General features: G+C 39.5%; 1 protein-coding gene across 1 annotated transcript in view; it reads left to right on the forward strand.

Moving 5' to 3' along the window:
* LOC126253421 (hexosaminidase D-like) overlaps nt 1-13,271 on the forward strand; it is a 201,151-nt gene that overhangs the window by 45,597 nt on the left and 142,283 nt on the right. Inside the window, exon 3 of the mRNA XM_049954748.1 lies at nt 6,114-6,367. Within this exon, the coding sequence (XP_049810705.1) occupies nt 6,114-6,367 (254 nt within the window). The remainder of the gene's footprint in view (nt 1-6,113; nt 6,368-13,271) is intronic.

Consider the following 13,271-nt stretch of genomic DNA (forward strand, 5'->3'; position numbering starts at 1 on the left):
ATTCTGTTAAAAAAAGCAAAAAATGACCCTACTGGAAATCAACAAACACATTACACAGAATGCTATTTTAATATTAAATGATCATACTCAGTTTCCGTTTTCCTTTTGTTAAATTAAGTTTTCATTAGAAATGTTAGGTTCAAACTGTAAATTCATCTCATTTCTAATCAGTTGTTAAATGTATCTCCACATAAAAACTTCATCCCACCCCAATCCCACCCCCACCCCCTAAGTATTTATGTGTGACATTTTTAATGTTCTCCTATGATCTAAACACTCTTGCCACTTTTTGTATCTTCTGTACAAATAATGCGTATGTCACACATCATATTTCTCTGTATTTGTGACATTCAGTTGTCACATTATGGTAGTCTAAGAAGCCAAAATCTGGTTCATGACCAAACAAATACAATTTTGCAGAATATTAGGAGGTAGTTTCCTTTTCCAAATGTTAGAACCAATTATTAATTTATTGTGGTTGTCAAATATGACTGCTACCCATACTATCTTACAGGAACTGTGCTAAAATTTTGCTACGAGACGAACTATTTTTAAGAGCAACAAACACGTCACCACCAATTATATTTAATCTATCTTTTCTGAAAACCATTAGATCCTTTGTAAAAATTTTTACTGAACTTTCCTCCAGCTTCAGCCAGCTTTCAGTACTGGTAATGATTTGAGTTGCAGTACTTTATATTAGTGATGATAAAATCTTCTCGGGTTGACAACCGAGTCAATGTGTTGTTTTCCAGCAACGTTTTAACTAGTTTCTTACTTGCCATCGTCAGGCGAAGTGTCAGGGTCATGTCTCGTCCGGATCTTTATAGCCGCTGGACCACAGGTTTCTCTGCATCCTCGGCACCGGTCGGGCCAATCAGGTGCGAACGGAATTGGCATGGTGACGCATGGTGGGGGGGGGGGGGGGGGGGGAACTGCGGGTGTCGGGTCCTGGCGCCTTGTCTCAGTGCAGCCTGTTTATTCCATCCGCCGCCACTGACCTGCCTCCATCGGTGCGCTCTCGTCTCATTCTTGATAATGTTTTGTTCCACGCACTGCTGAGTTGGAAGCCACTATCCCGATTGACCAGGTTATCACTGACCCGTATCTCCACTGCCTCTTTAAAAATAGAGTCCCGGAAACCTTTCGCTCTACACAGTCTCTTGGTTTCTTCAAATTGAAACATGTATTCTTCACTGAGGCTGTGCTCCGCTACCGCGGATTTTTCTTTTTGTCCGAGACCGATGCTTCTCAGATGTTCATAGATGTATTGTGTTATGCAACGCTGTGTCTGTCCAATATATTGTTTCCCACATTCACAGGAAGTACTGTACGCACCCGATGTTCAAAAATGGTTCAAATGGCTCTGAGCACTATGGGACTTAATGTCTATGGTCATCAGTCCCCTAGAACTTAGAACTACTTAAACCTAACTAACCTAAGGACATCACACAACACCCAGTCATCACGAGGCAGAGAAAACACCCGATGTTCTTAGACCCAAGTTGTCCTTCATTGAGCCCAGCATAGTTCTGATTTTTGCTGGAGGATGGAAGATGGTTTTTATCTTGTTCTTCTCCAGTATCCCGGCAATCTTGGCCTTGGGCGGCCCTGCATACGGAAGGAATGCCAGACCTTTGTTGTTCTCTTCTTCCTAAAGGTCCTACTTCTTCTTCCTGAAGGTCCTTCTTCTTCTTCTTCTTCTTCTTCTTCTTCTTGCCCATCTTGAGAGCACGTCTAATGTGCGTTTCGGTGTATCCATTCTTCTGGAACGTTTTCTTCAGGTGCTAAATCTCAGTAGATAAACTGTCCTTGTCACATATGTCACGAGCTCTGCAGACAAGAGTAGTGAGCATGGCTTTTCATTGTGCTGTGTGATGGCAGGTATTGGTTTTGAGGTACAGGTCTGTGTGTAGCGGAGCACAGCCTCAGTGAAGAACACACGTTTCAAGTTGAAGAAACCAAGAGACTGTGTATAGCGAAAGGTTTGTGGGACTCTATTATTAAATAGGTAGTGGAGATATATGGGTCAGTGATAACCTGGTCAATCGGGATAGTGGCTTCCAACTCAGAAGCATGTGGAACACAACATTATCAAGAATGAGATGAGAGCGCACCGATGGAGGCAGGTCGGTGGCGGCAGATGGAATAAGCAGGCTGCACTGAGACGAGACACCAGGACCCGACGCCCGTGGCTGACCCCCCCTCCCCTCCCCCCCACCACGCTCCTCTGCTCCAATTCCGCTTGCGCCTGATTGGCCTGACCGGCACCGAGGATGCAGAGAAGCCCATGGTCCAGCAGCTATAAAGATCTGGACGAGACATGAACCCGACACTTCGCCTGAAGATGGCAAATAAGAAACTTGCTGAAACGTTGCTGGAAAACAACACATTGACTCAGCTGTCAACTCAAGAAGATTTTATCATAGAGATTCGCCGAGAAAGCCTGCATTCTTTATATTAGTGCTTAGAGGCCTGGTGCTTTCCCAGCACAGCTAAACAATTCACTAATATAATACCTATGGTTCCTAGGCCTATCTTTGTCCTATGTTCAACCTGCACTCTTTCAAGCCCTTTTTGTACTCACCTGGTATTCAGTAACCTCCCTCCTTGAATGAGGAACTGACATACTTGCTGTTTAGTCCATTAACTCCTCCTCCCCCCCTCCCCCTCTCCCTCCATCTCTTTCCACCTACCAGCCTTCAACCAACTAGTACAGCGTACTATGTCACTATAACAATTTTCTGTTCAATATTGCAGCACTCCTTGATTTTCTCTTTAAGGAACATTTGAAGATAGAATTTAACATTTCTGCTTTTGTTCTGTGCCATTGACAGCCTTAAAATATGACCAAAATTTTGTGGAAGTTTGAGGTAGTTGGTGGTGACATGTTTGCTGCAGTAGTTATTGAAGACTTCATAAAGTGCCTTCTGCTATCAAGGGTTGCATATCTAATAGTTTATGCTTTGTATCTATTGTGCAGTTGGAAATATTTCTTGAGAAGCTTTCTGATGTCATCTGTATACCAAAGGGTATCTCAGCCATCTTCAGTTATTCTGCTATGTACATTCTTTTCTATAACTTCGTCAACTATTTGTCTGAACTTGAACCACAGTTCCTCTGTGTTCAGTGCCTGAATCAAACTTTTTTACACCCTGCCTGAGAAAAGGGACAATTCCTCCTCATCCATTTTAATGAACATATTGACTTTTTTGTTTCCTTTTCTATATTTTTGTACCTTGACACCAGTTGTTTCTACAACTACAATGTGATGATTGATTCCAGTCTGAGAGCTTTCTATAAGAGGATGGGTCTGTTTGTTGGTGCTAGGTCTTCTGTATTTCCCTCATGTGTAGGAGGCTAAACCAGTTTTTCTAGAGAAATCCTCTACAACTGTCTCACAGGAAGTTCTGTCTTATCAGCCACTTCTAAAATTGTAATTTTCCTAAACAGTTGTGGGTAGTTAAAATCACCAACATTTATAGATGACTTGGAAGCATACATACTAGGGAGTAGAGGCGATCTCTGATGTTATTAGTTACTTCTGCGGCTGAGTCTGGTGGCCTATAGTAGCACCCAACTAAAACTTTTATGCCATTCATAATTGTTATTTGTGCCCAAACTGTTGTGCCCACATATACTCAATTCCTATACCAGTTGGTTAAAGATTCTTGTCTGTCACTACAGATACACCATCTTCCATCCCACAAGGCCTGTTTTTCTTATCAGTGAATGCTTAAATGTGACTCAAAGATCTCAGTATTGTCAATATCTAGCTTTAGGTAACTTGAGGCGCTGGGTACTGTACAAGCCCCACGTCTTTCTAATAGAGCTTCAGTCTCTGACACTTCTTTTATGACTGCTTTTACAACTTATCACTAAATATGAGAGCATCCTTCAAAGTAATGCCTCTGAATTTCTTGTGTGGAAACTGTTATAGCTTTTTAGATAAAACAAACTTTATTAACATTCTTCATCTTTGGTCTTCGTGTTTACATCTTTATCTATCAATGTAGTCACCATCGCAACAAATACTTCTCCCAATGAGAGACCAGTTTGTTGATAGTGTAGCCATAGATTGTGTGTGTTTGTTGATGGAATCGCAACCTCACGTCTGCTTGCACCACTTTATCACTATTGATGTGAAGTCCTTTGTGATGTTCTCCAAGTTTTTTAAATGAATGAAAATCAGATGGAGCCAAGTCAGAACTGTGTGGAGGATGGGCAGTGACAGTGAATGCAAGGCATTAGATTGTTGCAGATGTCATAGCACTCGTGTGGTCTGGCATTGTCCTGCACTGACCTAGTTAAACACTGCCATGTTACATGCTACAACTCAGAGCCCTCTAGCAGCAAGGGTTGCTATTTGCACCAGTGATGCAGGAAAGTCGACCAGATAATATGCGTGACATGTAATACCTCAGCTGATATTGAGAACAGAATAAAATATTCAGAACATTACTTTTCAGTACACCCTTGTATATTAATATTAGTGACTGACCAAAAGGATTAAGAAGAAAGCAGTGGACTTGGTGTCATGAGGACACTGGGAAAGGCAATGCTCCAAGGCAGTCATTTAACTTTCTACTTATTTTAACCTTTAATGGCTTACTTTCTTTCATCACTGTGTGCTTCGTAATATAACTTGACATGGAAAAAGACTGGTATCTCAATTAAGAATTAGTTAGTGTGTGTGTATAACCCACATATCAATCAACTGTAGGTGTGCTGTTCCATTTCCTAATATTTGTTTATTATTTCCATCCTAGAATATATTTAGTCCTAATTTTTATTTATTATATTCTGCTATTCTGGATTTTCCACCTTAGCCAGTTTTTATTTTCTGAATATTTCTCCCAACTGTCTGATACTGGTAAAATATTTAAACAAATAAACAATAATATTAAAACATCCGTGTTGTTTCACACAACACTTTTGCATTATAATGTTTTTTTTCTTCAGTTTTTGGAAAACTTTACTCCTGAGATCTGCAATGTATAATGCTAACATTAACATTCTGAGCTCAACAGCTCACTATTATGGAGGGACACTGAGTTAATTTTCAGGCTAGCAAATGGGAAATGCAGTGCACAAAATGAAAATCAAATAAAGTTGCTATGGTCTTGATATCAGCTGATGGGGTTTGTAGTGTTATATTGTGATATAATGTGTGTGTAATTTGTACAGTGATTTGTAGTGAGAAATGAAGAGACATTTTAGCACTTTTTTTTATTTTTTTATTAAATAACTTCTTTACAAAACAGTAATGTGTGAACACAGTGAGACCGCACTGTTTTAACTGTACTGGCCTTGTATCCATAAGGATGGAGGCTCCCAGTTTCTGTGAGGCCATCCTGATTTATGTTTTCCATTCTTTTCCTAAATTTCTTCAGGCGTACGACTTTTATCGAACATTCCACTTGACCCTCTCTCACTTTTTCCAAATTTGACCTATAAACATGTAAATTCCTATATGAATTATGTTTTATTTGTTTGTTCTTAAAGTGTAACACCATAAAATGTGTAGTATTTTTGCTACAGGGATCCACAGATGCATGAAACAACCACTACTACTACTACTACTACTACTACTACTACTGTATCCCCTTACCTTCCTATGTAGGTGCCTGTCACCTTCGCTATATGCATCTACATGTTTCCCAGTGACACAATCTTCCTTTCACACCCTCCCCCCTTCCAGATTAAATGTCCTCCTCCTCCCCTCGCAAATGAATGCCCCTCCCACTTCCCTGTGTGTGTGTGTGTGTGTGTGTGTGCGTGTGTGTGTGTGTGTGTGTGTGTGTGTGTGTGTGTGTTTTCTATCAGTGCAGTAATTTAGCCATACCTATATATTTTTAAGAGCGAAGTTATGTTCTGTTGTTAATTGAAATGGGACACTTCTCTCAATAGTATTACTTACACTGACACTTGCAAAGTGCAGATAGACTTAAAATCCTGGCTTGACGACAGAGAGGGTAACTTTCATTCCTCTGATATTCTAGTGCTTTATTTTCTTTCTAAAATCTTCTATTACTTTAGCATTGTGTGTGTATGTGTATGTGTTTCCCTAAATGGTAGGAATAAGAGGTACATATCATTGGTTTTTCTTCTAGATATGTGAAGACTCGGTATCCAAGCGTGACTCCTTTGACGTGGGATGATGAATTTCGCTCTCTGAGAGAGGAAGATCTTAGAAGGGCAGGTGTTGGTCGGTGGTTAGAGCCTGTCATTTGGAAATATACACCAGATATAAATGCTGCTTTACCACCAGAGTTGTGGGACAAATACAGTGCAATATTCCCTGCTGTGTGGATAGCAAGTGCCTTCAAAGGAGCTACTGGTCCTGATAAACTTCTCACGGACATTAGTAAGTTTTCTGTTATGATTTTTTTTTAAGGGTGATATGTGGTTGGTTTTCTACAGTGCGATTTTTTACCTCTGGTATAACACTGGATATCAAATCTTTTCTTTGAGTTTCTTATTATACCATCTAGGAAAGCTGAGTCATAATGCGCCCAGTGTGAATCTAGTTATGTCTAAAGCTCCTGTTGTTTACATAGCATTTGTTACAGCATCCTTGTCTTGACAATGAATTTATTTACCATTGTATTATATCAATCCTGGTGAGATGAAAAGAGAATCTTACTTATAGAAATGCGTGAGACGTGTAGGTAGGGCTTGAGAAGTGATCTCCCTTGTCTGATTTGCAAATGACAGGAAGATAAAATTTCGCATTGTTGGGTAATGTCTTTGTGCATTACAGAAATTTTTAGTGACATAATCTGTCCCACTGTTTCCCGTACTGTAAGTGCACCTCAAAGCTTGTGCTTAATCATATTGACATCCAATTTCATTTATATGTTTATGTCATTTATATATTTGTGTCAAATACATGTTTAAAATCTCATAAATGTGTTTTAACCCCTAATTAAATGAGAAAAGCTCCTCACTAAATTACGGGCTCTTTTCACAGTTATATTAATTACTGAGATACTGGTATCAACTTTGGTTGTTCAAATAGAAATTAGTAATTTCTGCTGCTAGTATCATAGTTCTTAGAAAAATAAATTTTTTGGGGTTTCATTCTTCAAAATCCAATTAGTAGTTCTATAGCAATTACAATATTTACATCTTAGGATCTATCTGTTATGAATATGTCACTGATTGCCGTCTTATGCATAAGTTTGAGTGTTTATACAGAACATTTACATCAGGCTGATTGGGTGCTCCAGCTTGATGCAGCTGAGAGAGTCTACTCACAAAAGTGGAATAGTGGAGAAAAGTTTAATTTGAAACTGATATTGATCAGTGATCACACTTGTTGTTGTTGTGGTCTTCAGTCCTGAGACTGGTTTGATGCAGCTCTCCATGCTACTCTATCCTGTGCAAGCTTCTTCATCTCCCAGTACCTACTGCAGCCTACATCCTTCTGAATCTGCTTAGTGTATTCATCTCTTGGTCTCCCTCTACGATTTTTACCCTCCACGCTGCCCTCCAATACTAAATTGGTGATCACTCGATGTCTCAGAATATGTCCTACCAACCGATCCTCCTTCTAGTCAAGTTGTGCCACAAGCTCCTCTTCTCCCCAATTCAATTCAATACCTCCTCATTAGTTATGTGATCTACCCATCTAATCTTCAGCATTCTTCTGTAGCACCACATTTCGAAAGCTTATATTCTCTTCTTGTCTAGACTATTTATCGTCTGTGTTTCACTCCATACAAATATTTTCAGAAACGACTTCCTGACACTTAAATCTACACTCGATGTTAACAAATTTTTCTTCTTCAGAAATGCTTTCCTTGCCATTGCCAGTCTACATTTTATATCATCTCTACTTCGACCATCGTCAGTTATTTTGCTTCCCAAATAGCAAAACTCCTTTACTACTTTAAGTGTCTCATTTCCTAATCCAATTCCCTCAGCATCACCCAACTTAATTAGACTACATTCCATTAACCTATTTTTGCCTTTGTTGATGTTCATCTTATATCCTCCTTTCAAGACACTGTCCATTCCGTTCAACTGCTCTTCCAAGTCCTTTGCTGTCTCTGACAGAATTACAATGTCATCGGTGAACCTCAAAGTTTTTATTTCTTCTCCATGGATTTTAATTCCTCCTTCGAACTTTTCTTTTGTTTCCTTTATTGCTTGCTCAATATACAGATTGAATAACATCAGGGATAGGCTACAACCCTGTCTCACTCCCTTCCCAACCACTGCTTCCCTTTCATGTCCCTCGACTCTTGTGACTGCCATCTGCTTTCTGTACAAATTGTAAAGAGCCTTTCGCTCCCTGAATTTTACCCCTGCCACCTTCAGAATTTGAAAGAGAATATTTCAATCAACATTGTCAAAAGCTTTTTCTAAGTCTACAAATGCTAGAAACGTAGGTTTGCCTTTCCTTAATCTTTCTTCTAAGGTAAGTCGTAGGGTCAGTATTGCCTCACGTGTTCCAACATTTCTATGGAATCCAAACTGATCTTTCCCGAGGTCGGCTTCTATCAGTTTTTCCATTCGTCTGTAAAGAATTCGTGTTAGTATTTTGCAGCTGTGACTTATTAAACTGATAGTTTGGTAATTATCCCATCTGTCAACACCTGCTTTCTTTAGGATTGGAATTATTATATTCTTCTTGAAGTCTGAGGGTATTTCGCCTGTCTCATACATATTGCTCACCAGATGGTAGAGTTTTGTCAGGACTGGCTCTCCCAAGGCTGTCAGTTGTTCTAATGGAATGTTGTCTACTCCAGGGGCCTTGTTTTGACTCAGGTCTTTCAGTGCTCTGTCAAACTCTTCACGCAGTATCATCTCTCCCATTTCATATTCATCTACATCCTCTTCCATTTCCATAATATTGTCCTCAAGTACATCACCTTGTATAGACCCTCTATATACTTTTCCACCTTTCTGCTTTCCCTTCTTTGCTTAGAACTGGGTTTCCATCTGAGCTCTTGATATTCATACAAGTGGTTCTCTTTTCTCCAAAGGTCTCTTTAATTTTCCTGTAGGCAGTATCTATCTTACCCCTAGTGAGATAAGCCTCTACATTCTTACATTTGTCCTCTAGCCATCCCTGCTTAGCCATTTTGCACTTCCTGTCGATCTCATTTTTGAGACGTTTGTATTCCTTTTTGCCTGCTTAATTTACTGCATTTTTGTATTTTCTCCTTTCATCAATTAAATTCAATATTTCTTCTGTTACCCAAGGGTTTCTACTAGCCCTCGTTTTTTTACCAATTTGATCCTCTGCTGCCTTCACTATATTATCCCTCAAAGTTACCCATTCTTCTTCTACTGTATTTCTTTCCCCCATTCATGTCAGTTGTTCCCTTATGCTCTCCCTGAAACTCAGTACAGCCTCTGATTTAGTCAGTTTATCCAGGTCCCATCTCCTTAAATTCCCATCTTTTTGCAGTTTCTTCAGTTTTAATCTACAGTTCATAACCAATAGATTGCGGTCAGAGTCCACATCTGCCCCTGGAAATGTCTTACAATTTAAGAGCTGGTTCCTAAATCTCTGTCTTACCATTATATATTCTATCTGAAACCTGTCTGTATCTCCAGGGTTCTTTCATGTATACAACCTTCTTTCATGATTCTTAAATCAAGTGTTAGCTATGATTAAGTTATGCTCTGTGCAAAATTCTACCAGACGGCTGCCTCTTTCATTTCTTAGCCCCAATCCATATTCACCTACTATGTTTCCTTCTCTCCCTTTTCCTACGCTTGAATTCCAGTCACCCATGACTATTAAATTTTCGTCTCCCTTCACTATTTGAATAATTTCTTTTATCTCCTCATACATTGCATCAATTTCTTCGTCATCTGCAGAGCTAGTTGGCATATAAACTTGTACTACTGTAGTAGGCGTGGGCTTCGTGTCTATCTTGGCCACAATAATGTGTTCGCTATGCTGTTTGTGGTAGCTTACCTGTACTCCTATTTTTTTATTCATTATTAAACCTACTCCTGCATTACCCCTATTTGATTTTGTATTTATAATACACCTGACCAAAAGTCTTGTTCCTCCTGCCACCGAACTTCACTGATTCCCACTATATCTAACTTTAACCTGTCCATTTCTCTTTTTAAATTTTCTAACCTACCTGCCCGATTAAGGGATCTGACATTCCACACTCCGATCCGTAGAACGCAAGTTTTCTTTCTCCTGTTAACAATGTCCTCCTGAGTAGTCCCCGCCCGGAGATCCGAATGGGGGACTATTTTACCTCTGGAATATTTTACCCAAGAGGACGCCATCATCATTTAATCATACAGTAAAGCTGCATGCCCTCGGGAAGAATTATGGCTGTAGTTTTCCCTTGCTTTCAGCCGTTCGCAGTACCAGAACAGCAATGCTATTTTGGTTATTGTTACAAGGCCAGATCAGTCAATCATCCAGAATGTTGCCCCTGCAACTACTGAAAAGGCTGCTGCCCCTCTTCAGGAACCACATGTTTGTCTGGCCTCTCAACAGATACCCCTCCGTTGTGGTTGCACCTACGGTACGGCTATCTGTATCGATGAGGCACGCAAGCCTCCCCACCAACGCCAAAGTCCGTGGTTCATGGGGCTACATATAATGGGATATTTGTGTTCTAGTGATAGTTCTCATTGCCATTTGTTCACAACTGACCATGTAGACATTTGCCACCATATAGCTTAAAGGGCCACATTACAACCCAAACCATATATTCATTAATCAGATAACACCATCTGACATCTGTGGACATGAGGCAATATTTAAAAGACTCTTAGTATTCACAGGGGAAATTAGGATCCATTGTTTCAGTACCTAATTAAATGGAACCATGGTAAGTGACAAAACAGCACAAAAGCTTTCTAATATATGCTCAGGCTGCCCGACTGCAGTATTTAATTTATGTTGGAAACGTGCTAAATTCTTTATGCTAAGAGTCTGATTGGTTAACGTGAGATGGTAGTACTGCTGCCAAAAAAAAAAAAAAAATCATGGTTGAGTAAATGGGCGAACAGAATGAAGTTCCTGGTGGTGTTAACAAGTATTTTACGCAACTTGTGTTGTCTCAGTGGCAGTTTAAATGAAAAAGAGATCCCTCTCTCAGTGCTCAGTTCAGTTGTGGAGTTATTTATCAATTGTGTAGCAGTTCAAAGAAAGGTCCTTTCTGAACTCCTCACAAATTTGTGGATCCATTAGGTTGGTAATCTTGCTGTGGTAGCTGGATATATTCAGAACTAAATTTTCTTCGCGAATGAGCAGAAAATGAAGATTCCATCTGCTTTCATGCATTTTATAACTTTTCCGTCAACCTTAGTTGTTATACTTAGCAAATGGCTTTGATGTGCTCACTCTTTTACTCTCTCTGTGTATGGATTTCTTAAGCTTTTGCTGTGCCTATGATACAAATGGCTGCTTCTCTACTGGCTATAATGGTCTCACAGGGTTTTTGTAGATTTAGTAGATAATTCACCATTTCCATCCTTGGTGAGAACCAGTTTCAAATCATCAGATAACAATATGAGAATTTTACACAGACCAGATTGTTTGCTTAGGCTGCAGCTTTTCAGACTACTTCTTATGTCTGTTTGATGTTATTGATAAAGGCTTCCCTTTAGTACTGTTCCATAGTCTGTCAATTTTATAGCTGTTAGCAGTACCAAATTTGTTACTGTTGTGTCTGCAGTCATAGGGGTTGGATACGAGGTAGGAACACAAAGACATACATTTGCTTGGGTAAAATTCAAACACTTTTATTTGCAACTTTTACACACAGCTGAGCTGGCAAAGGCAAATACTTGACTCCATTTGTTGTATGTACAGTTATTTGGCAAACTGAATTCTGTCCTTGGTTCACTACTAGTCCCTTCTAGTAAATGATTAATGTGGTGCAGGCATCAACCACAGTATCGGCTAACTGACTTTTGTCATTGGTTCACTGGCTAGTCACATCTAATAACATGATTGTGGTGCAGGTGTCAGTGATAGTCTTCCAAGATTCCTCATGTCTTCTCTTCGGGATCTGTGCATGTGTGACTCTTATAACAGTGTGGAAAAAATACTGTTAGCCATGTCGTGTGCATGACTGTTAGTGGTGCCGCTATGCATGAATGTTGGTCTTGGTGTAACAGAGATCCCATAACGAACAAAATGTTCACTGGTGGCCAGCCTGGAGTTACTATACTTGAATGACTTGAGAGCAGTGTGAAGACACCGTTGTGTGTGGTTAGCATAAACATTGCCAGTACTGCAGTACTGATAGTTGTATGAAGAGACATGAGGTTACAGTTTGTGCTTGCCATATCTCAACAGGTCTGCTGTATGCAGTGTTCCAATAGTGTCTGCTCTGTCTAGTTGAAAAACTGCTGTGACATGGTTGAGCAAAACAACTGCTTTATTCTTGGGTACCTCCAACCTCTCTGTTGTATGTAAGAAAAGAGAGAGAACATATGAGTTAAGCTCCCTTGTCTTGGACTCTTCCATGCTTTAAACTTCCCGTGATATCTTACCTCCATGGGGATACATGATCATAAATGTAATCTTCCATATCATAAAAATATTAAAATTTGTAGCTGTTACACAGTGGTCAAATGGATTTTCTTGACATGACCAACTTTTTGTATATACAGAGGGCTCATCGTTTCAATTCACTGCACTCATTGGCTTGCTGCTGAGTAAAATGAAATTTTGTTGCAAGTTACCTTTGTGATCTGGCATTATGCCATGTGTTTTTGAAACTTGAATCATGACTCAAGAAAATCAGTTCAGCCACAGAAAGAAACAGCTAAGAAAAATTTAGTAATGGTGACATTGGTGGTTATTTGTTTAGCAACCTGGATTTGGCAAGCAGGTAAAGTAGTGATCAAAAGGAAGCTAATTCATGATTTTAAAGGGTGATTAGACACTTTACAGCTAACTGGCTGTTCAGTTCAGTCACAACTGCAGTGTTTATTTAACAGTTAAAAACAGTGCAAGAACAGTACAAATGAAGCAATTGACACAGCATTCCTGCAGTATTGGAACAGAATAGAAGTAGGCCATGGGTTCATCATGAACAAATGTTATGCACACTAGGGCAGCATGCAAAATTTGCAAGAATAAATCAAAGAATTGACCAGAGACACTGTAAATTTTATTTATTACTAGTCAGTCAGAACAAGCAAGAGATTTTAATATTCTAGACTAAAACAAATAAGGTTGTCTTCAACTGGGTCTTGCTTTTAAATGTTTCTTACTTCCTGTTGTCAAGAGACTGATGAAATTTGGCAGGTGTAGTTGACAGTGGTGG

The sequence above is a fragment of the Schistocerca nitens genome, chromosome 4 (genome assembly GCF_023898315.1).
Source record: "Schistocerca nitens isolate TAMUIC-IGC-003100 chromosome 4, iqSchNite1.1, whole genome shotgun sequence".
Taxonomy (NCBI): domain Eukaryota; kingdom Metazoa; phylum Arthropoda; class Insecta; order Orthoptera; family Acrididae; genus Schistocerca; species Schistocerca nitens.